Here is a 24055-nt window from a genome sequence, read left to right on the forward strand (position 1 = left end):
GTGCAGCTATTGGGTAAGATCTTGTTTGGTCAGCTATAGGGTGGGACCAGAGATGCCACACACTGGAGGAGCATCTGGTCCAAGACTGGGCTCTATGATGAGACCAACATAATACTGGAAACTGTCAGCATGTGTGGGGGCTTGAGCTGTCTTCAAGGCCCATGCAGCAAGGTCAGGAAAATAAGCATGTTACATGCAGTGAGAGGCTTGCTGCGTGGGGGAGGGACAGGTGGATAGATGTCCTCCATTAGCAACACAACATAGGAATTAAATTCATGAAGGCTGAAAGTCATTTCTTTTGAACATTGACTTTTAAAAATCCTGCACAGCAATCCCAACATCAGGGAATGGTTCCGTGTAGAAAGCTGGTGCATGTTACTCCATGTCTTGCAGTGATTAAAAGCAGTAACTATGGAGGTAACGCAGCAACATGGAACATGCTTACAGTATAAGGGTAAGCCCTTTCTGAGCTGCTTGATGGGGCAACTTTGCTCAGAAACAGATGATAGAGAAGGGAAGGAAGACTTCCTGGCTGACAGGGCTGGGTTTTCAAGAGAAGGGTCTACAGCTAATTTCATTTTCTTTTTCTCCATTGAACAAATTTTCTGTAGAAGTTTGATTTCTCATGTACATTTGGAAGTCTGAGGTTTTGTTTTTATTTATTTATTTATTTTTTATTTTTATTTTTTTGCAGTTTTGGCTGGGGCCAGGCTTGAACCTGCCATCCCCGGTATATGGGGCTGGCGCCATACTCGTTGAGCCATAGGTGCCACCCAATTTTGTTTTATTTAAATGAAATGATTTAAACCTAGTTCTTGATCCATGAACATTAACAGGGTTTTTGAGGGGACCTTTCTAAGCCCTGCTATGAGGACAGTTAAGACTCAAACTGGCTCAACCTGCTGGACATGGATTGGAGACAGTGACTGAGCTTGGGTTGGGGGGGGTGTGCAAACACAGCAGTGCCACCTCTCAGCACTGAGGCCTACGCTGTGAGATGGTGAGCCTACGTCTTCTCCAGGCTGTTGGAGGATACAACAAAACAAGGTGTCTGAAGTGCCCCCCCACATGTGGCTGAGAGCGGGAAAGGTGCTGACAGAGGGAGGGATTATAAGAAGGGGCTCTCCTAGCCCAGAGCTGCACTCCAGTCTGCCTGAGGGGCAGCAGAGAACTGTCAGACAGAATGGGTGTGTGTGGCAGCCACTGGGCAGGAGGGAGATGCAGCCTGGGGCCCAGCTGGCCCTAAAGAGCTCCCCTTGAGCCCCAGCCTGACTGGCGGCATGCCCACAGCATGCCCAGCCTGGCTTTGGGGTCGACTACTGCACTCACCCCAGATGCCTGCATTCAGGAGAACAGAGCCCTTCCTCCCTTTCCTGCTACCACCTGGGTCCCACCCTGACTCCTGGCCCAGTGTTGTTCCATGACACTTGAGCATGCTCCAGTTTGGAGGAACATGTTAATCACACATCTGGGCAGCAGCTTTCCAGCTGCTGGGGCCTCCATAAGGTCAGGCAGCTTTTGACATTGATGGGCCTAAAGCAAGGATGAGGCCTTTCCCCTGTCACACACAGGCCTGGCTGACCCAGACAGCCCCTGCAGACTCACCGGCAGTGCCATCCAAGGAACCACAGCCATGTAAACTCCAGTTTCTTTGCAAACCAGAATCCAGTATTTTAACAGAGCTAGTGTGGGTCCCTGCAGGTCTGTTATGGTGAAGAGTGGGGGGGACAAAAACATGTGCTGCCCGAGAGTCCTTGTGAGCAGGCCTTCTGTCACAGGGCTAAGGGGTTCTCAGCAGCCTCTGGTATGGAATGCATAATTTATGAGGACCCACTATGCATATTCATGAGCTCACTGCCTTCCAAGGCCGGTCTCCTGGCTTAATGAATCATTGCATGAGGGTCTGAGGAGGCCAAGGACCAGCTTAGGGCAGGCCCGAGTTCCTCAGAATGACTGCTAATCTCTGAAACTTGCTTCAAGGAGAATGCTCCCACCAGTTCCTGTCCTTGGTCAAATGTGGGGAGATTCAAAGAAGGAAGCCTCTGCCTTCAACCTCCAGGCTGCACAGATCGGGGTGCTTCAGCAGCACTTCAGGGGAAACTGAGGCAGATCTCCTCCTCTCAAAGCAGTGCCCCATACACGGTGGGTGGAGCTGCTTCACGTGCTGTGTGTTGCCAGAACTCAGGAATATGCTGCTCAGCTTCTGATAACATAGTATTGAAAACCTCCGGCATGTTGTTACGCTTTCTGCGCCACCTCAGTCTTTCCCCTCTGTGGGCTGGGAAGGTCATTTGTCCTTGCTGATCCTGGCTGCCGTCAACTCTAAGACACACTTTCCGCATGTAAGCATCTCTGATACTGCAGCACATCTTCCCATCAGAGTGTCTTGGCTGGTGTTAGGTAACGTCACTGTTCTGGTCTCTCTTAGTGTTCCAGAAAATTATGTATGTCCCACACAGCCTGTAGGATTCTAGATTCCGATGAAATACAGTACTTTTTACCACATGAGTAATACTTACCCATACAGCTACCCTTTACTAAGACCTACTGTATGCCAGGCACTGTGCCCAGCACAAATAGTGGTGCCTCGATAACACATGCAAATCACTGAGCACGGGCAGCTCATAGGAGATGCTCTCTAAATGTGCGTTTCTGCCCCTTCTTGTTTAGGAAGACAGAGCTGCCCTGTGCTTTGTACTCCAGGTGAAGAAGCATCTTCATGAAACTGCTTAAGTCCTCATTTTATTTGGGGAGCTTTGGCATTGGAAGCATTAAATAAGTGCTGGTTTAAATTGGCTTTGGGTTGTGGGAGCTTAAAAGTTTTCCCAAACTAGTCACAACTCAATTAAAATGTTACTCATGGAACTCAAGGCAGTGATTCATTCAATGCTCCATCTGGCATTTCTTGCTTTCAAGCAACTCACATATGACTCAACTTTGATTTTACTTATTAAATGCTAACCAGCACACTTCATCCCAGTAAAAGTCACTGCTGCGTGTGACCGTGTGCGCACACGAAGTGTGTATTCATAGATGCCTCTGCCGTGGGGCATTCATCCATGAGGGTCCCAGAAGTGTGCAAGCAGCGTGCCAGAGTGGATGCAAGGCCAGTTTTGTTGACACGAGACCTGTGTTGTCACACAGGGATCTGGTTTTTTTGCTTGTTTTGAGATAGTCTCACTCTGTTGCTCTACGTTGAGCTCTGTGGCATCATCATAGCTCACAGCAACCTCAAACTCTTGGGCTCAAGTCATCCTCCTGCCTCAGCCTCCTGAGTAGCTGGGACTATAGGCAACTGCCACGATGCCTGGCTAGCTTTTCTATTTTTAGTAAAGATGACGGGGTCTCGCTCTGGCTCAGGCTGGCCTTGAACTCCTGAACTCAGGTGATCTACTTGCCTTGGGTCCCAGAGTGCTAGGATTACAGGCATGCATCACCTCACCATGCCCAGCCAGGGATCTGGTTTAGTGTTCTGCTGTCACTGTCTTGAAATTCTTACTAATTCCTGAACAGCAGCCCTATATACTCATTTTGCACTGGGCCCTGAAAATTGTGGGGCTGGTCCTGGGTGTGTTTGTGTTTGACTGCATGTTCATGTGGGCACAAGAGCACAGATGCCTGATGAGTGTGAACAGGAGTCCATACAGATGCGTGTGTGTGTGCCCAGGAGGGTGCAAGCCGTGGCAGGACATGTGCATGTGGGGACACAAGAAAGTGGATGTGAAAGGGGAGTTGAGAATCTCTGTCAATGTACCTGAGGGTGCCTGAGACAGTGGGTCTTAAACATTAGGGGCGCAGGAATCATACTGGGATCACTGAGGCTCAGATTGCCCAGGTCTGAGCCTCAGCAATGTTTAATTTTAATGACTCCCCCTCTCAGATGACTGTAATGCCCACCAAGGTTTGAGATCCACTGGCCACAGGTTTTAGGCACTAAAAATCAGGCCGATAATCCCAGCATTCTTTAAGGATAGGCCCAGAACTCCACATAGCTCAAGACCACATAACCACCCACTCTGTGATCTGGAGGTCAGGTTTCCCAAAACTCACCACAGGGAACACCAGCCAGCAGCCACCCTCAGCCTTGGCCTGGGCCTCATGCCAGGATCTGACTCACAGAAGCAGACCAAGGTGGCAAGATGGAGTGGCCATGCTGGTCAATTATCTGCCTCTCTCCTCCCAGCATCAGCAGGACAGGGCTATGGCTGATGTTACTGGGGGGCCACCTCCAGTCATGCAGGTGAGGGGCCTTGTTGCACCCTCCCTGGAGGCCCAGCACTCACTGGCCTCTGGTGCCCTGACCCCCGTCCCCCTCTCCCCCCCCATACACACGCATACACACACAACTCTGCTCTCTGGTTCCTTTTCACTGAATATTTCCCCGAAGTCCAGATGCCATCCCCTGAGCCCATCCTGGCTGGGGGAGGGGCCACACACACAGTGGCAGGCATGGGTGCAGGAAAAAGACTATCACTAGCCAGTAAGTGACCCTGGGCAGGTTACTTGAGCTCTTTCAGGCTCAGTTTCCCCATCTGTGCTAACCTGTCACCGGGGTGGGGGGGCCTGGCCCACGGTGGGTCCTGGGTCAGGCTCCTGGCCCTGCCTCCTTCAGACCATATCTCCTTCTGTGGCTTCTGTTTGGTCCTCACACACTCCAGACACAAAACTGTTTCATTGCCCCTGTCCCTTGGCGGTTTGCAATGGAGCTACCCATCAGCCTCAGTATGGATTAGAATTGGAGTCCTGCCATCTTTGGGGGGCCAGGAGAGCTGTCCTGTATCCCAGGAGGGCAAATGGCCTCAGGATGGGGAAGAGGCTGGCCCAGGCAGTCCATGGTCAGGACAGAACAGATGTCCCCTGCTACCCGTACCCGAGAACTTCTGCCCAGAGCTGTCACTGTCAGGTACTTGCAGTGCATCAGGCACATCTCAGGCATTTTCCTAGGGCCCTGAAACCACCAGGAAAGGTGGTGAGGTGGATGAGGAAGCCCAGATCAGAGGCTGAGGCCTGAGAGAAGTCAGGTGACCTGCCCAAGGACACGCAGCCTGTGGGGCCTGAGGCTTAAGTTCGTAACAACGCTGACACTGAGATGCCTTGACTTTGCAATGTCAGCCCAATCCCTCTTTAAGTGTCCCCCTTAGACTGAGCCCCGCTGGGCTTCCAGGATCTCTCTGCTGCTCATCCACTCTGCTCTGGTGGCTGGGGGAACAGTGCCAGGCTTTCTATTATTCATGCCTCCCTCCGGTTGCGAGCAGGGACTGGGTCCAGAGCCCTTGCTTTGCCAAGAAAGATAAGGCATTAACACCTGACTTGTCTTCTTCTGAGCTCCATCTCCATTTCCCGAAAGAACACAAAGGCCTGTTGTTCCTTGCCTCCTGTGGGAAGCTGGGCCTCTTTCTCATGAAAGGAAGATAAACCATTAGCAGGATTACAGCTGGTTAGATTCACAGCTTTTCCTTGGGGACACCTGTCCCCTCCTGTAATGCTGCACAGGCTGAGAGGCAGATGCTTACTATCTCAGAGGTGACAGGGGCAGGGGAGGTAAAAGCTTTAGTGAACCCCTCCCACATGCCAGGCTTCACACTCATGGCCTGGAAAGGTCTGCGCAGGACTTCACAGGCTCAGCATTACTCCTCCCACGTTACAGGTAAGAAAACTGAGGTCCAGTGAGGCCGAGCAACATGCTCAGACCCCACAGCTGGTAGATGGCTTCGCCAGCATTTTCTGCCCTGTGCTGGGATACCAAGCTGACTCATTTGTCCTCAAAACAAGATTAAGAAGAAGTGAGTTTATGCATGCAACCCCCACCTGCCTACTCTTCTATCTCCAACTTTATAGCCAAGTCAAACAGAAGTTGAAAGCAGAGAACCAAAATTTAGAACCACCAAAGGGAGCATAGGGAGGTCCATTTGCAGCTCCTGCCTCATCCCCTTCCCTTTCTTCCCCATGGGGAGCCAGGCAGGCTAGTCTGGAGGCCAAGTCACAGCTCCACCAGAGGTCTGTTGGAGCCTCCTGTGCCCAAAAGGACACTCCTGGCCCAGGGTATTGCATACACTATGGTGGAAGAGCAGGGGCAGGGAGGTGGCTTTCTAGGCTGGAGATGGACCCTGCTACGCTGCTGATGGCTGCTGTCTGCTGCAGGATTGAGGTGATATCACAAGAAGCAGCTTAGTGCTCAAACAAACATCTTTAGGTTGGCACTCCAGGGATGCCTGGACATGAACAAAGTACAGGGCTGTCTATATCCTCCTACCTGGTGCTGAGGCCCTTCAGAAATCAGCAGCTGCAATGCCCCCATTTCACAGGTCAGGATGCTGAGGCCCAGAGAAGGTAAGGATTTATCTAGGGGCCCCCAACAATACAGTGGCAGAACTAAGGAGGGTCTTAAATCTGGACTGGGGGTACTTACTGGAAAGCCCTTTGGCTTTGCCACTGGGCAGCCCTACAGGGGAACCATCTTGCCTCTATGAACCACAGTATGATAACCCACACCCAGTGGGCCTTGGCTTCCTCATCTGTACAGTTGGGAATGATAGTAATAGCCAGCTGATGGGGTTGTGGGGAAAAGAAAACAGGGTAGTGTTTGTAAGGGCCTTGCAGAAGTCTCTTTATCCTAAGTACTTGGTAAAGGCCATAGGAGGAACAATGACTAGCGGCATCAAAGAAATAACAAGACAACTGCCGACCACCTACTATGTCCCAGGTGCTGGGTGGAGGGGACCCAGATGCAGATCCTTCCCTCATCTGTTACATGCCATGTAGACATGGACCTTACACAGTGACAGAGGCTGATGCCACATGGAGGGCCTCCCTGCCAGGGAAGAAGCTTAGGCAGTGAAGGAGGACTTTGCCCAGAGGACAAGGCATTCCGAAAGAGGGACAAGTGCTGGTGAGAGAATTCCATCTGCCTCAGCTGCACTCAGGGTGTGAGGGATGAGGTGATTTGGGGTGCTGCCAGTGCTGGGCAGGGGATCTGGAGAGGTCCACATGGGTCAGTTTGGCCACTACATTTGCTACAGAAATCTACCAAATAATGTGTACCCGAGACAGGAGTTAGCAGAACAAGCATAGGACACATTCTTAAAATGGCAAAAGCATTGTACCAGGCCAAGGGGTTCAGACCTAATTTTAACGGAGAGTTCTTCCTGAAGAGCCCCACTAGCTAAAGGGACCCTGGGCTACTGGGCTGAGATGAAATGCCACTCACAAAAGCAGCTGGTGGGGCATTGTGGCCGCTTGTCTGGGGAATGAGGCATCAACCCCACATGTCTTTGCACCTCCCTCCACGTGTGCAGTGCTCACTATGCCAACTTCTCTGCTTCCTTCTCACCGTCATCCTAAGGTGGATCTCAAATTACCAACAGGGAAACTGAGGCCAGGCCAGGTGCAGTCACTTGCCCATAAAGGGCAGAGCAGGGAGACAAAGCCAGGGCTGTCTTAAACCAAAGATGGTGTCTTTTCATTGCCTCCATCCCCTGCCATTCAGCTTCCCAGGGTATTTCTTCTGTTATCCACACATTTTAGGGCTTATTTCTTTATTCAGCCTTCACTATTTCAAAAAACTCCTGTTTTAAAATGTGTATTTTTTTTTTTGCATATATTTTTAAAAGGTAGCAGCTGCTATTCCTCCTGGAATTTGCACCCCCTCCTCCCCACTATGTGTCCTCTCTCACGACCCTGTTTTCTCCGGGCCATAAATCACTTCCTAAAAGGGGGCCAGGAAAGCAAGGGGGGAGATAGTTGCCCTTGGCAAGCTGCGGGTCACCAGCCAGAGGGGTCAGACTGGAGGCCCAGAGCAGCTGAGACTTGATGCAGGGACTGCCTCCCTGGGAGACGCCCTCCTCCTGGGCAACCACCTTGGCAAGCAGCCTTCCCCCACCAGTGGGACCGGGACACTTATGGTGTCTGGGAAGAGGCTGCCAGCCTGAATATCCACTAGGAGGCGCTGGAGTGAAGGGGCAGGGCAGGGGAGATTTAGTTGTCAATAAGGGGCAATATTTGTTATATACAGAGGGTGCCTAAAAATGTATACATATTTTAAGCAAGAAAAAACTGTATTAAAATTGTAATTCTCAATACATACCAACAACAAAAGATGAATACAAGTCACATTTGACTTCTGCAATTACAAGAGGTGCTCAAAATGGTTACCATCAAGGTCCAGACACTTCTGAATACAGTGAAGTCCTGCTTGAGCAACTTTGATCAAAGTGTCCACTTGTATTGCTGGGCAAGGAGTTTCAATTTCTTCCTGAAGTACCACCAGCGTAGTCAGTTTTCTATACTACACCACATCCTTTAAGGTCCCCCATAGGTAGAAGTCAAGGGGTGTTAAGTCAGGAGAATACAGAGGAAACTCAACTGCACCTCTTCATTCTATGCACTGGAGGTGAGCTCTCCCCTCTCGGTACATGTAATAATCTAGGGATGAAAACGTTCCATTTGCTAGTTGAAGAATGTGTTGTATACTTGTTCTGCTAACTCCTGTCTTGTATGCAAATTGCTGGGTAGACTTCTGTAACAAATGTGTAAACTGTTTTTAACACCATAGCAGAAGGGGCAGGACTCTGCGCAAGGCCTCCTGGATCTTCCCTTGTGCACATCACTCACAGCACCACGAGTCCAAACTTACTGCAAATGTGTGCGGTTGTTAGTGAGTTGGAGGTTCTGTTGCATATTCATGACTCCATTGTCTTGTGCTTCCTCAATGTTCTCAAATTTCTTCCTTTTTTTTTTTTTTTTGTAGAGACAGAGTCTCACTTTATGGCCCTCGGTAGAGTGCCGTGGCCTCACACAGCTCACAGCAACCTCCAACTCCTGGGCTTAAGCGATTCTCTTGCCTCAGCCTCCCGAGTAGCTGGGACCACAGGCGCCCGCCACAATGTTCTCAAATTTCAAATACCACTTCAAAATGTCCTTGAGCTCCTCAAACACCTTCCTCCATTTTCTTTGACTGTCCTGCCTGTCACATGGTGAGGCTAGCATTCATCTAATGAATGCATTCTTTTGAACAAACATCACACTACATATTGCTACTGTAACTCAATTCAGTATTGAAGAGTAACACAGAGATAACATCTCTTAAAATGTATATGCAATTTTTTGCACCCCCAGTACTTCCACGTCCACTAAACAATTATTGGTATTCATCTGAACTTCTAATGGAGCTGGACATCCTATATCCTAGTTGGCAACCCCAGTGTTAGCAATGTGTGTGCACCTGGAGCATGTTTATGTGTGTGGCACTGTGGGTGTGTGTCATTGTTTCTAGACGGTGCCCTGGGAATCTATTGACCTGGGCTTGGAATGTTTTTCTGGACACCTTAAGAAGAGCAATGCCTCTCCCAGGGGCTGTGCTGTTGGTGTCATCTCAAGGCAAAGACCTTGGAGCTCCCAGGCACATTTGAACCACGCGTGTTGATTAACAGTACCTCTAGATTAGCTACATCTGGGATTCTGTGATTAACACCCCTAGCACAGACTAGCAAAAGGCTTTGGGTTTGATTTCTCTTATCTTTGGATGTTCAGAATTGCTAGAAATGAACATTCCCACCTGCTGCCACTTGCTTGTAAAATCCAGGTGAGGTCCCATCACTGCTCTGCCCAAAGTTCTTCCATGGCTCTGGTCTCAGGGACAATAACCATGTTCCTCTTGGACCCTCCTCTCTGGACTCATCTTCCCCCAACTCCCCTGTTCCCACTGCCCAAACTATAACCTCACTGGTGTTCTTTGAAAAGACCAGGCACTCCCACTGCAGGGTCCTGCACCTGTTTTCTTCTACCAGGAATGCCCTCCCCTGGATGCTCCATGATGCAGTTCGTCATGTCCCTGAGGTCCTTCTCAGGTACCGCCTTCCGCCTTCTCCGAGAGACAGCCCAGCCTTTTTCCATAGCACTATTCTGATTCCTCATCCCTGGTTCATGATCCTCCATCCTATTACTCTCATCACTGTCAGCTGGTCAGAAAGTGTTTATTGAATGACTGATTGATATTGTGCTGCTGCTGACTCTGCTTCTGTGCCGGACCACCCAGGATCCTCCACAAAGCAGCCCTTTGTTACTTCTCTCTCATCCCTTAAAACCCAACACAAGGTCCTTCTTCCAAGGAACCTCCCTGCTCACTCCCTATGACTGTCATGTCACAGCACATAGCACAGAACTGAGCTGTTGGTGTCCATCTACTGATCTGTCTCCCGTCAGCTGTGAGTTCTTGTGGCAGGTTGGGACAGACTGGCCTCTTCACCCTAGAAGCCGGCAGTAGCCTGGCCAGTAAGAGGTGGTCAGGACATGATTGACAGCTAAGTGGATGACTGCTTGGATAGTTTCTCTTTGTTTACTTCTAAAATTCTCCTTCACAGAGCCTGGCTCTTCCCAACAGGAGATCCTTAGAGACACTTGCTCCATCCAGCCAGTTCATTTCATAGATGGGGAAACTAAGGCCTAGAAGATGGAATGGGTGGGAGCTAACACTCGTGGAGCATTGTTTCTGAGCCAGGCACTGGCATCTGAGCAGGGTGACTTCTCCCCCAAACCACCCCTTCCTTTAGGGACAGAGGTCACAGCCCTGAAAGAAGGGACACTCGGGTTAGATTCTGAGTTCATCTGGAGACAACATGCTAGGATCCAGGCTTAATAGAAACATTACAAGGGTTTCTAAATCCAAAAACTTCCCTTTATGTACGAAGAAAAAAGGCTGAGGGCTGAGTCCCAGGATGAGATGGCGCAGGATGTGATCAACCCAGGAAGAAGGGTACCCTTCTAGCTAGAGAGGAGAGTGGGAGGTGGAGGTGGCCAGCAAGGCAGACGGTCATAGGCAAGGAGATAGCAGCTCTCCCAAGGTGAAAAAGCGTTCACTCCCATAGTGAATCCCCTGAAGATACAGATGCTAATCCCTGGGCCCTGTGAATCCTACCCTATAGGGAAAAAGGTCTTTGCAGATGTTGTCAAATTAAAATTGTTGCGCTGGGGAGATTATTCTGCAAATGCAATTATAGGTGCCCTTATGAGAGAGAGGCAGCAGAACTTTGGCAGGCACAAGAGAGGAGAGGGGATTGTGGCAGCAGAAGCAGAGAGTGAATCCAGGGATGACTGCAGCTGCTGGAAGCTGGAAGGGGCAAGGAATGGATTCTCTTCCAGAAAGAGCACATCCCTGCTGACATCTTGATTTTTGGCTCATTTCAGACTTCAGGACTCTGGAATTGTGAGCAAATACATTTCTGTTGTTTTAAGCCACCAAGTTTGTGGTGGTTTGTTGCAGCAAAGATAGGAAATGAATACAGTCCCACAGCCACGGTATGCAAGAGTAAGAGGTATGGGGGAGGGGAGGAGAGAGGCCTTGGGGGATGATGCCACCTGACTCCCTGGGCCTGGGGGCTGTGATGCTGTCAACATCGCAGAGATCCCCTCAAGGTCAGGCTGCCTGGAAGGGCCCGGGTGACCCTACACAGGAGGGTTAGTTGGTCATTCAATAAACATCTCATCAGCTATAGGCAAAGAGGGCTTGGTTCCTGCCCTTAGGGGACTGACACTCAGGGACAGGAGAGGTGTCCCAGAGACTATGACAGAATAAAGAGAATAGAAGCTCTGTTTTTAGGGGCTAAAATGAGCACTTGCCTTAGTCCTCCCCCTCTGCTTTAGAACACAGGTGCTATTTCATTCCTTTGTAGCAACTACCCTATAAGGTCTCATCAGCCTCATTTTGCACACAAGAAGACGTAGGCCCAGATAGGTTATATGACTTGCAAAGGTCACACAGCATCATGTGGCAGAGCTCAAATGCCAATGTCAATTTGATTCCTCAGTCATATCCCCCTCCCTAATTCTATCTGTGGCCCCAAGTGGCCAGAGACACAGCTACAGGACAAGGGAACAGCCTGGGACTCCAGTCTGGCCCCACTTGCTACAAGCACCTAAAGTAGTTCATTGGATATGACATTGCTTTCCCCAGATTGTAGACTCAACTGAACATCCAGGGGCTGCCACAGGAGCCTCTTCACTACTTCTAGTGGGTTCCACAATAGAATATTAACTGTCCCCTTTGGGGCAGCCTAACAAGACTGCTGTCTGCAAGTAGATTTGCTTTTCTCTGGTGACAAGCTGATTATCTTTCTCACCTCTCACCTCTCTCCTGGCTCAGGTTACCTCTACACAAGCGGCCTGACCACAGGCACCTCCACTGGGCCAGGGGCTCCCCTGACAAGGGAGTACCAACCTCTAACCTCCACCTCGCAAGAAGATGCTCCTGGCTTATTTCCAGAGCTCTCCATTGATGAACACAAGCTTGGCAAGCTGACCACACCAAGTCGAGAGCACAATGTCACCCCCTCAGGGAGCGGCCAAGAGGCAGAGGTCCAACAACTCCCAATAGGAAAAACCCACATGCCCCTTATCAGCAGCCCAAGTAATGAGTGGTCTGCACTGCATGTGTGCCATCTGCTTCTCCAGGGCTGTGTAGACACCGTAGGGGCCACTTGACCTGCCCAGCCCAGCAGAACTTCAAAGCCGGGGGAGGAGAATCACTCAGGGGCTATGCCAGCATCAGTCAGCACCTTTGCTACCAATGCCTGTCCCTTTCTAAATGGGTTTGAGATTCACAGAAACCACCATGTTCCCCCCCTCTTACCCAGCCTGTAGCTTCAAGCAGCAAATGTCCACGGGATGACCACTGTGTGCTAGGACCCAGCATAATCTCACTGAGCTCCCACTGCAGCTTATGCCCAGGCACTGTCCTTATTTCTATTTTACAGATGAGGAAACAGGCTTAAGATGGGCATGTGGGAAGATGCTTAGCACCATTAGTTACTAGGGAAATGCAAATCAAAACCACATCAAGGCCTGTCCCTTTCTAAATGGGTTTGAGATTCACAGAAACCACCATGTTCTCCCCTCTTACTAGCTTTCAGAAGAGAGACCCTAACCCCAGCCTGTAGCTTCAAGAAGCCCCCTTCTCTGTGCATTGCTATCCCCACAGAGATCCCATAGCCCTGTTCCCACCCTGAGCAGCACTCAGTACCCGCAGGGCCACTGCTTGAGGGTGGGAGGGTGTGTTAGTGCCTTCTGGCTGTGGATGAGTATCTGGGCAAGCCCTACACACACCACTAAGGCCTCCCAAGGACCAGTAGGTGCCCTCACCCTGAGACCCAGTAGTGAGAAGGTGAGAGGGGACCCAGGCCCTACCCCACAGCTCACCCCACCACCCTGGCCCTGGGTTGGCGCAGGCCTGGGTTTGGTGAATGAATCATGAAGAGACACAGGTGGGGTGTCCCTTGAATCTGTGACAAGCCCCATGAGCCATCGTTTTTGCCCCACTGTCTACAAACACAGGCCAAACCCATGCTTGGCAGCTGAAACTGCCCAAACTCACTTGAGGATAGAGCTCTTCCTTCTCTTCCAAACCCTGCTTTCCATCAAGTCCAACAGCTTATGAATTCCCCAGATGTGTCCCATATGTCAGAGGCCATCGTCCATGCAGCACCTCAAGACTGCCCAGGCCTGAGAATGCTAACCCACATGCTCCCTAATTTCTCCCTGAGAAATTGCTAAGTGTTCCCTTAGCAATTTCTGTACATTTCCAGGAGAGATGGGATCTCATGATTTATTTTTTTCTGGAAGTAGAGACTATTTTTCTATCTCTTTAATCATGCTTACCCCATGTGTCTGGGCTTGAGAGATGGGCACAGTGCCACTGATAAGAGCTATGATGAGCACAGATTAGCAGACATGAATTTAGGGCAGCGGCCCAGGACAGGGCACATGGTAGTTGCACGACAAACCTGAGTATACAGCCACGTGTGTGGCTCTCACCTGGAGGAATTGGGCAGCCTTTGCGGGTGGGGACATAGCGCAAGGCTCTGTTCGAACTGTAGCCACACTTCTTCGTCCAGCAGCAGAATGGTGGTGGTATGCACCCCAGGCTGTATGGAGGGACTGCCCTGCCTTGGGTCATGGTCAGAGCCAGAACTGGGCGTGGCTGTAGTCCTCATGGGAACAGAGAACTGCCCTGGAGAGACACTGGGGCTTTGAGGCACCTCCTGAGCCCTTGGCTTCTGCTACAGGGAACAGACCTGTACCTGGCCCCAAGATCCTATGGAAAAATCTCTAGAAACAAGGGGCTTGCCTTTAACAACAGAGCTGGCCTCAGGACCAAGCCTCCAGGCTCCAAATCCAGTGTTCTCCCTGCCTAGCTGCAGCCTCTCAAAGATATTCAGAGTGAATTGCTTGTTTTGGCTTCTGATGAAAGCCTTTCCTCAAGCCTGTCCCCATACCCAGCTCCCTTCTTTGCGGTTACTTCACTGTGTATTTTTTGGCAAGTCATTTAATATCTCTAAAACTCAGTCTGCTCATCTGTAAAATGGGATAATAATGCTTACTACATAGGGTTATAAGGGGAGTCATATGGAATCGTGTGTGTGAAAGGACCTAGGGAAAGAGGGATCTCACCATTTTTTTAGTGCCTACTATTTAGTCCTCTGGTAACCTCGATCTGCTAATCCTAAGGACAGGGAAACTGAAGTGTGTTGGCGAAGGCAAATCCCACAAGGGGAGGCCTAGAGTCAGGCCCCAGCTCTTGTCTCACACCACAGTGCCTTACAGGACAACGTGCACGTGGTCTGTGCTTAATCAGTCTCTACTGGGCAGAACATCCACTCCAGCTGTGATTGAGTCCCTCCAGCAAGGAGAGGCGGGAAGGATGTTTTCTGCAACTGCACCAGAGCTTGAGATGTTTTTCCACCCAAAATAAGTGAGGCGGGATTCCTAGAAGATGTGTTTAAACTTGGTAGAGAGTTCTCCATAAACAGTTTGGCTTAGGGGTTGGAACATGGGGCCCAGGACTGCCAGAGTGTCTGATTCTCAACATGGAGCTCAATAATCCCAGATACAATCCCAGTTTCATTTCTAGCAATTCAGTTGACGTCAACGACTCTTACAGAAGGGCTCAGAGACAAGCTCCAGTCTTTGTAAACATTATTTTAAAATCAGATCTTTTTCCAGACAAAACAATGTGTGTTATGCATTGCTATGGCCCTCTGTTAGGCTGTGAAGCTTTAGTTAAAATTGTTCAGTTATATATACACATATATTAAAAGCCAATAGGAAAAGCCTGTTATTAAACTCATGATGTAGCTTCTATATAATGGTGTCACAGAATCAAAGAAATAGTTACTCAAAGAAATATTAGAATGATGAAACAGCAGACTCTTCTCATCATTAAAAAAATTTTTCAATATTATTCTAAAATCATTTCCTTCTAAACTCACATCCCAGTTCTTGGATCTCTGGATTACATTGATTAAACAAGCTCTCTGACCTATTCATTCCAACTCTCTTTTTTGTGCCTTAGCAAATAAAAAAATCAAAAGGGATTTCTGGCAGTTAATGACTAATGTTTCTTTTGGTTACGCATATCCTTGCTGGAGGTTGTGACCAAATCTTGCAGAAATTTATGTTGGTGCTTTTAAATGCAAATTCAAGTCTGTGGGAGAGAACAAGGTTTTGAAAAATCTTGATCCTTGCTTTGGCATTTGTATGCTGGAAATTCTGTGATTTACATTTTGGGTAAATGCAGCTCACACAATATGCTCTGAACATTTCGTAATAAAAAATGGGTTACTTTAAACACACGCACAAAAATGTCAATTGTGGGGAAAAAGTTAGCGGAGGAGAGTACAGATATGACTGTTCCCAAATGAAGCACTGTACTCTACTCTCTGGCCATTAGGTGTGGTCACGTGACTTGCTTTGGCCAACAAAATCAGCAGCAGCAGTGTCTGTGACTTCCTCGTGGGAGCATTTAATTGCCAAGAGCTGTGTCTCTGCCTCTTTTCGCTAGCTGCAATGATTAGGGAAACCCAGGTCGTTATGGAACATCACGCTGAGCCGCCTTATAGAGGACCTGTCCTTCCTGGAGAGTCACCAGACTCGAAGTGGACTTTGCAGGCAATACATCTTTGTTGCCTTGAGCCACTAAGATTATTTTTTCCACAGCATGCTGAGCCCATCCTGAGTTACATCGTAGTCAGTAAGAAACAAAGAGGCTGTTTTGATGAATGCAAAAACTTGAAATAAAAAATGCAAAGTGCCAAAATTTCAACATTTGAAATGGATAACAACAGGTATCTTTCACCTGCCTAAGCAACTATTTTGACTGTCTAGTGTTAAGAAAAAAAATATATAAACAGTGAAGCTGCTGCAAATGCTAACAGCTTTGTTTCATTTTTAAAATATAGCAAATAAAAACTAAAAGCTATCTTGCTATCTCAAGAATGATCTATTAGAATTGAGCCGGTACTTCAAAAGAATGGAAGCAGGTAAATTTCCTTTCCAAGCTGAATTTCTAAGTTGTATTTCTTGTCATAAATGACAAAGCCCCCAAGGGTACGTCAGATATCAGAGCGGGGACTCTAGCAATGTGAATTTATTCATTTGCTGCTCAAAAGTTCTGATGTCAGAACTTGGGGCCCATGTGCACACCGCATGGTAGCCTGTGGAGGCCCAGGCAGGTATATGCAAACAAATAATATTTCTGAGGCCAGAAAGAGAAAGAGGCCCATCCCAGCACACATGGCACTGAGGGCTCCACTGAGCCTGGATATGTCCATGGCAACCAACAGCTTAATGTTCCTGTTAGTAGGGCAGGGGTCTAAGTTAGCACTGTTCAACCCTATTGCCCAACCAGAGTAGGTAAGGGTTGGGGGTTAAGTAGTTGCTATAAGGGTGCAGCGTCCTCTCAGGGCTGCAGGACTCAGGGACGTGTCCCTGGAGGAGGCAGGGCCCCACTGGGCCTGCATAGTGGGCTGGCTTTGGGCAGGAGGAGGGTCATGGGAAGAACTTCGGCACAAAAGCCAGAAGGGCTGAGCCTGGGTTGGAAATTGCGCCTGAGTCCACACCCTAGCTGGGTGACTCTGAGCTAGGCTCTTGGGCCTCACCATATAGATCCTTATCCATAGGAGAGGATACCATGGGTGGAGAGTGTGGTGTGAGCCTCGATGCAGGGGTGCTATGAGGGACAGTAAAGGGTTCTCATTTGGGAGTTTCTCCCATGTCTGTCCTCCCTACACCCAGCCTCTTATGCCAGGATTTTGGATGCTGCTCAGGTTAAGTCTTTCTTGTTGACATTGCAGGTTCATAGGTGCCCAGCACACTTGTGCTGTCCTTCAAAGGTTCAGGTCTGAGGATTGCTGCACCTCCCCTGAGCCCTGTGGTTCATAAGGAGTTAAAGGCACCATCCCATCTACTCGACATCCCTGAGGTCATGGTGTCACCTCCACTTTAGAGATGAGGCAGCTGAGGAGGGGAGAAGGGGCTGCCTGGGTGCACAGTGGGTCACAGGGGTGGAGGTTCAGGTCCTACCCAGGTCCTCCATGAATGCCAAGTTTTTCCAGACTGACCCTTGGGAAGTTGCCAGGTCTTGCCAGGTTACCCCAAAGATCCCTGAAGATGAGCAGTCAGTCCTTTATCAGGCCCCAGCCACTTGGGCTCCCTCCACACACATTTAACCCCCCACACCCCAAAGTTACCAAATCGCCATTTTGTTCTTTTCACATCCCTCCTCTGTTGAGTCGGCCTCAGCCTCCTTCCTGGCCTCTTGGTCTCCAGATTCTCTCTGCAGTCCCTCCACCCTCCACACTGAAGCAACCCAGGTATCTTCCTGGCTCTAGAATCTTCACTAGCTCCCTATCACCCAGGGGACGAAGCTGAAATATAGTTTTAGTGATGTGGCAGGGCATGACCGGAGCTGGGCAGCCCTCACCTTCAGGAGGGGAATAATCTGGAGGAGACACTGAGGTCCCTCCGAGAGCAGAGCCTAAATAGTTAAAGTTTTGCTTTCATCTCCTCACTGTGCAGGCCAAGCACTTGCTCAGTTAGAGGTCTGTTCTTACCATACCCTTCGAGCAGGGCAAATACCCACCCATCACTATCACGAAAGCTCAGAGAGGTTAAGTAACTTGTCCTAAGCCACAGAGCCAGGGAGTGGTAGAGTGTGGATTTGAACCCTGAGCTCTGACTGACCTGCATTCATTGCCCTACTGAGAATGCCTGGAATTCTTCAGTGCTTAGAATGATAAAGTTGCTTTGCTGGAAGCTTTCCTAAGCATGGGGGGAGCTGACAGCACAGAGGCCTGGATTCTCTTCCTGCAGATTCTGTCAAGACAGGATGTGGGAGTACCACAAGGTCAAAGGCAGGAAAAGACAATTAACAGATACAGTATGTGTGGAGCCAGCACCTTCTGGGCCTCTCTACACCAGACAGAAGCCAGGTACTTACAGATTCTGTCTTCAGACCCAGCGAGGGATATGGTAAGCCCCCTGTTGAACAGATGAAGAAACTGAGGCTGGCAGGTGAAGTGACCCATCCAAAGCTCCCCAGTACCCAAGAAGCAGAGCCAAGCCTAGAATACAGGAACTGTACAGGAAGCCTTGGCGGGACAGGGCATGAGGGCCAACAGTCCTCCGCACAGGCGAGCTCCTGCTATAAATACGATGCTGACTCCCTGTAACCTTAGCCTCCAGGCTTGCCGCTCAGGCACTGGGCCATAAATCCAGGAGCCGGCAGCCTCCTGTTGCACTCTTGCTCTACAAAAACTTTCCTGACACCCTAACAAGGTACCAAATTTTCTTTACAGGCTCCAAGTTATGAGAAACAATGTTAAGCTAGCCATCTCTAAAATGAGAAGGGCTGCTTCTGCAGATGAGAGCCGAAAAGGCCCATGAGAGGGCCAGCCCACCCCCGTCTGTGTACAGGGTCCCTCCCTAAAAGAGGTACCTGACCTGGTTCTGTGCTAACAGGGTTTGGGGAGCTGGGTTCAAATCCCCAGTCTATTATTTACTAGCTGGGTGGCTTTGGGGAAGTCCATTTGCCTCTCTGAGCCTCAGTTTTTAGTTATACAGTGGAGCTGATGTCACCCACATCCAGGGAATAAATAGAATGAACAGTGTGTCCAAGATGTCCAGGACACAGCAGATAATTTGGCCCCTTCATTTCCCTTTCTGGGTCAGCTTATTTGTTGAGTAATAGTAAAAACAGCTATAATTGCTGACACCAAGCCTGGCATTATTTTAAGTGAGTTACATGTTTTTAGTCATTTAATCCTTATTGCAACCTGAAGAGTTAATAATGTCCTATTATCCCCATTTAATGGATGAGAAAACAGACATTGTTTCCTTGCATAATCTGCCCTAGGTCATGTAGGTCTTGAGTGGAGAGCTGAGGATGTCCCCACTGTTGACACAGGCCCAGGATTGGCTTCTGAAAACAGATAGAAATATTTTACCAGAGTGTCCTTGGTCCAACTGTTACTGCAAGGCATGAAACCTAGAAAGGCCTGATCTTCAGAGGACACACTCCCAAAGACCTTCTTCATTAGCCATAGCCTCCCACCTATCCCATAAATAAATATATTCCCCTGCACCAAGGTGCTGAGCAGGTTCAATCTCAAGCCCACATATCAGAGATGAAAGGCCATTACCACACAGGTACTACAGACAGGAAAACCAAACCCAGAGCTTGCCCAGAGCACCTGCCCAGCCAAGGCAGACAGAGCCAGGAAGGAAGCCAGGCCCCATCTCCTAGCCCAACCGAGGTGATCCTCTCCTAAATGGGGAAGGAACCGTGAGGTCCGCATCTCCTCCCAGCCTCCAGGCCACATATATACACGTGTGCTCATTCGGTGCTTTGCACCGATGGGCTAAATATTGTCCTGGCCTTCCTGAAATACCCATCTCTATGCGGATGGCTTTACAAGCTGCTAAAACCAGGGCTGTGTCCCTGGTGGAGGGGGAGAGCTATTCCGGGTCCGTGTCAGGTGTGGGGCAGGGCCAGCCAGAAAGGGCTGTCTGCTGGCTCTCCCGGCTCCTGCGGCCACGGCGGGCAATTCCTGGCAGCCAGTGCGTCTGGCGCCCAGTGCAAGATGGCGAGGACAGGTCACTTTTGTCAGTGTCCCCTTTCCCAACTCTCTCTGTGTTCCAAATATGACCCAGCCAGGCCCAGGCACAGGACTGTTTCTCAGATACCATGCAGGGTGCTATCACCCACAATCCACTCCTGCACCCCCCCAGGGCAGCTAAATGTGTCTCAAGAGTTTCCAAGGTGAGGTTTTATGGGGAAGGAATCCATGGGCCACAGACAATTGGTGGCTCACAAAGGAGGCCCTGAAGAAGGCCAGACCTGGATGCATAGGCACCTTGTCCCTCTGGGCTCCTGCCCAGGATCATTTGCTGCTGCCACACAGGAGCTACTGGGCACTCACTGCACACCAAGCACTGGCAGACACTTGGACACATTGCTGCATTTAATTTTCACAACCATTATTGAGCTGGGTACCAGATCACTGTCTCCATATTCACCTGAGGACGCTGAGGCTCAGAGAAAGTAAGCCACTTGCCCAAGGTCTCCCAACCCCACAGTGAAAGAATTGGAATTTGAATCTAGGCAGCCTGACTCTACATGCCAACGTAGCCCCTGGATTAGGCTGTCCACAGCCCCCCACTGCCAAGACTGACTCAGAGAGATGTCCACATTGAACTGTTTCTTGAACTAGAAGGAGCTGGAACAACTAGCCAGAGACATGGACAGCTAGTGCCTACCACAGCCGCTTACCCTGAAGAGGGCAGAGAGCATGGAGAGTCCCCAGAACCTGACCCTCAGTGCCTGCCTATGGGCTTTGGGGGTCACAGAGGACCTGCCTCATGCTGGCGGATCAGGGGCTCAGAACCACTATGGGATCTCAGGTTCCTGGTGAATCAGACAGAAGCTGTGTGTTCCCACCAGATACATGTGCATGTACACTTACTTGCACATGGTTTGGGGGGCCCGTGGCACTCTGAGTCCACCCAGGGGTCCAGCCACAGTCTATGCCCATCAGCCTGCGGGCCAGCTCTGGCCACCCCAGCTGACAGAGGAAAGGATTTGCAGCAGCAGACACAGCTTCCTGCTCTAGCCCCATTGGGAAGCCAGGGGTGTGGCAGAACTTATCTTTGAAAATCAAGCTCCCCTCTCCAGGGATGCAGGCTCCCAGGCACCAGGCTAGGAGGAAGGGGGTCCAGTTTCACAGCTGCCTGCAGCCTGCAGGGGCCCCAGCACCTTTGGTGACTGGCGGCCTTGGCTCTGCAACCAGATCCATGGCGGGTAAATATAGAGCTGCCACTCACCAGCCGAGGGGCCCTCGCCGTCCGACATGGTGTGGGAGATGGGCAGTCGGCTGGCCACCAGCCTGCAGGGTCACTCAGAGCCCTTAGTGACTGTCACCCACCCAGCAGGGCTTGAAGCTGCTCTGTCTCTGGCCCTCAGTCAGTGTCCCGCCCCGGCCGGCCTGGCCACCCCCACGACACACACACACATGCTGGGCTGGGCAGATAAGAATGTGCTCAGTGCCAGGAGCCTGTGCGATTGGTGGATAAATCTGGGCACTGCCCTTCCCTGCCCAGAGCCTCTCCTGGGCAGCCCCGGAATGTGACTTGAGAAGCTGCTGCACCCTTGGGTGCTTGATAAGTCCCCAAGACCCCAGCATCTGGGGATGCCTGCAGCCTCTCTCCTGAAATGGTCCTTCCCACCCAGTGATGGGCATTTCTGAGCACTTAGGGAAGGAGAATAACAAGTGGTGCCACCCACCGAGCACATGCCTGGGACCAGAAGCTGCACTTGTCACCTTGCTCTGCTCTCTAGAGCTGCCACTGCTGTGTCTGTGTCACAGATGGGGTTAAGTGTCCCACCCAAGGCCACCTGGTCAGTTAGGGATGTGACGAGGATCTGGAGCCAGGCTGTCTGTCTCCAAGGCTACAGGAAGGCATGACTGACCCTTGCAGTTTGATTGTTCAGCTCAGAGCAGTCAACACTTCTGGGCACCTACTGGGTGCTAACTGCTCCACAGATGTTGGGGGAGGCTGAGGTGAGAAGGAGATAACTCCCCCCAGCAGCCATGAGATTCTGTGCTTGACACAGAGTAGGTGCTCAAAGATTATCCTACAAAAGAACAAACATACTCCAGCAAACACTTAGTATGCTCTTGCTGTCTGCTTGGCTAAGATTCAATCCAGCCCCTCTCCTGGGTTCCACAGGCGAAGGACAGGCCCAGCGAAAGTCCAGAGTTTCTAGAGGGATCGCCCCAGAGAGAGGCTCTGTTCCCTGCCCCCGACACTCACCAGGGTGGAGGTCTACCCACTTCTGTATGCAGAGCACAGAGAGAGGGAAATGGCTTAAAGAGAGGGGAGAGAAGCCCAGCAGGGAGATACTGGAGGGCTTTCTGGAAGAACTAGTACTGGAGTTACCTGTAAGGGACAAGAAAGTTTTTTCAAGGGAGGAAAGGGTACTCCAGGAGGAGTGACCAGCAAGTTGAACTGTGGGATAGCCCAGCTGGAGAGGGGTAAGGGTCCCTAGCAGAGACTGGAGGTGGTGCAAGCCTGAGAAGAAGGCTGATGCTTGTGGAAGTGGGGAGGGGGCAGCCAGGGCTGAGGAAAGCAGAAGAGGTTTCCTGGAGGAGGAGGCAGATGCCTGTGCTGGAGGACAGTGAGGCTCAGGAAAAAGACAGGGGGGTGGGTGGAGCAGCATTCTGAGGCATCCTACAGCCCTACCATCCCCACTGAGGCCTTTCCAGCTCAGAGACCTGGGGAGTGTAGGCAGGAGGATGAGGCCACTTGTTTCCAAAGAAGCCCTGTCAGAGGGTGAGGCAGGGAGGAGAGTTGCAAGGTCACAGCCTCCACCTTTCACTCCCCAAACTGGCCATTAGAGAGAACAGCAAAAGAATGTCATCCCTACCAAGGAGTTCCATTGCTTTCTGGCCTTTGCCGTGTTCTTCCCTTGGCTAGAATTCCCTATCCTCCTCCTCTAGAAGTCTTGTCTGATTGCCCCTGAAAACAGATCAGGGGCCTGCCCTGTGTCTCCACTTCCCCTGCATGCCACTCAGCCAACTGGGATTACTCTGGTAAGTGCCTAGTCCTGGCCATGTCCTCTCAGTTGGCCCTTGTTGTCCTGTAAAATAATGAGCTCACCGCCACTGGGGGTATGCAAGCACATCTGGACTGCCACTGCATATGGACACAGTGAAAAGAGTTCAATCACCAGGTAGAGTTAGATTAAATAGCTTTGGGGTGCCTCTTGTCCCATTTACCTGAGACTTTCCCTGTTTTAGCCTTCAGTGCATCTTGGGAACCCCCTCAGTCTCAGGTAAACCAGGACTGTTGGTCATCTTGTGTCCCTCCTGAAGTTTTTATTTAAGTGAAAAAAGAAAGATACAAAGCCAGACCACCTCTGGAACTATCTCCAGAACACTATGACCACAGCCTTCTCCACCTGGAAGTTCCTCCTCCCTCCACACCCCTAGATGTGGTCCCATGACAACTCTCCAGGGGTGAGTGGAAACCTACTGCTCTGTGCCTGGGTGGAGGTGGGGTGGGCATGGGGAAGAATCAGATGCAGGCCAGCAAACAGAGAAGCTCCTCAGCATCCTCCCCTGCAGAGTGGGAGCGCTCTCGCTGGCTGGGGCCCAGGATTAACTGAGATAATGCTGCAGCACTCTGGATAGTGCAGTAGGTCTCAGTCGGTGGCAGGTGTATCCCCAGGCAAGTTGTGGGACCAGGAAAGGCGTGGGCCGGTCTGCCTGGTTCTTCCGTGATGGGCACCTCTACTCTTCCCCTGGAGCTGCAGCCAGACTTGAGGCATGGGCTGGAGTCAGACCGGTCTCCTGGGTCCTTGTCACTATGTGGGTTTGCACATGCAACAGCCCCTCTCTGTGCCTCCATTTATCATCTCTGTGAAGCTTTTACGAGCATTTCCCAGATACCAGACCCTAGACCAGGCTTGGGGGCAGGAGGAATCCCCCAGGGTCTCTGCCATCAGGCAACATGGTCCTATGGGGCAATGCTGATCAGGATCTGGGGCCACCAGATAAGGCCTGTGACCCATCTCAGGACTCATCTCCTGCAGCATCTGCTCTGGGCTCCTTAGAATGGACTGGATTATTGGGGAGCACACTGTGGAATAGCGAGGGTGACTGACTTACCCCTGGGCTTCCCATGAGACTGCCAGAGTCCAATCCTGAGTGCCCTGAGGATGGGACATACC

General features: G+C 50.5%; 1 protein-coding gene across 1 annotated transcript in view; it reads right to left on the reverse strand.

Moving 5' to 3' along the window:
- Nucleotides 1-21316, reverse strand: part of EML1 (EMAP like 1) — a 196970-nt gene extending 175654 nt beyond the window's left edge. The window contains exon 1 of the mRNA XM_053602685.1: nt 21148-21316. Coding sequence (XP_053458660.1) covers nt 21148-21175 — 28 coding nt within the window. The 5' untranslated portion in view covers nt 21176-21316. The remainder of the gene's footprint in view (nt 1-21147) is intronic.
- Nucleotides 21317-24055: the final 2739 nt, after the last annotated feature.

Source organism: Nycticebus coucang, chromosome 9 (genome assembly GCF_027406575.1).
Source record: "Nycticebus coucang isolate mNycCou1 chromosome 9, mNycCou1.pri, whole genome shotgun sequence".
NCBI lineage: Eukaryota > Metazoa > Chordata > Mammalia > Primates > Lorisidae > Nycticebus > Nycticebus coucang.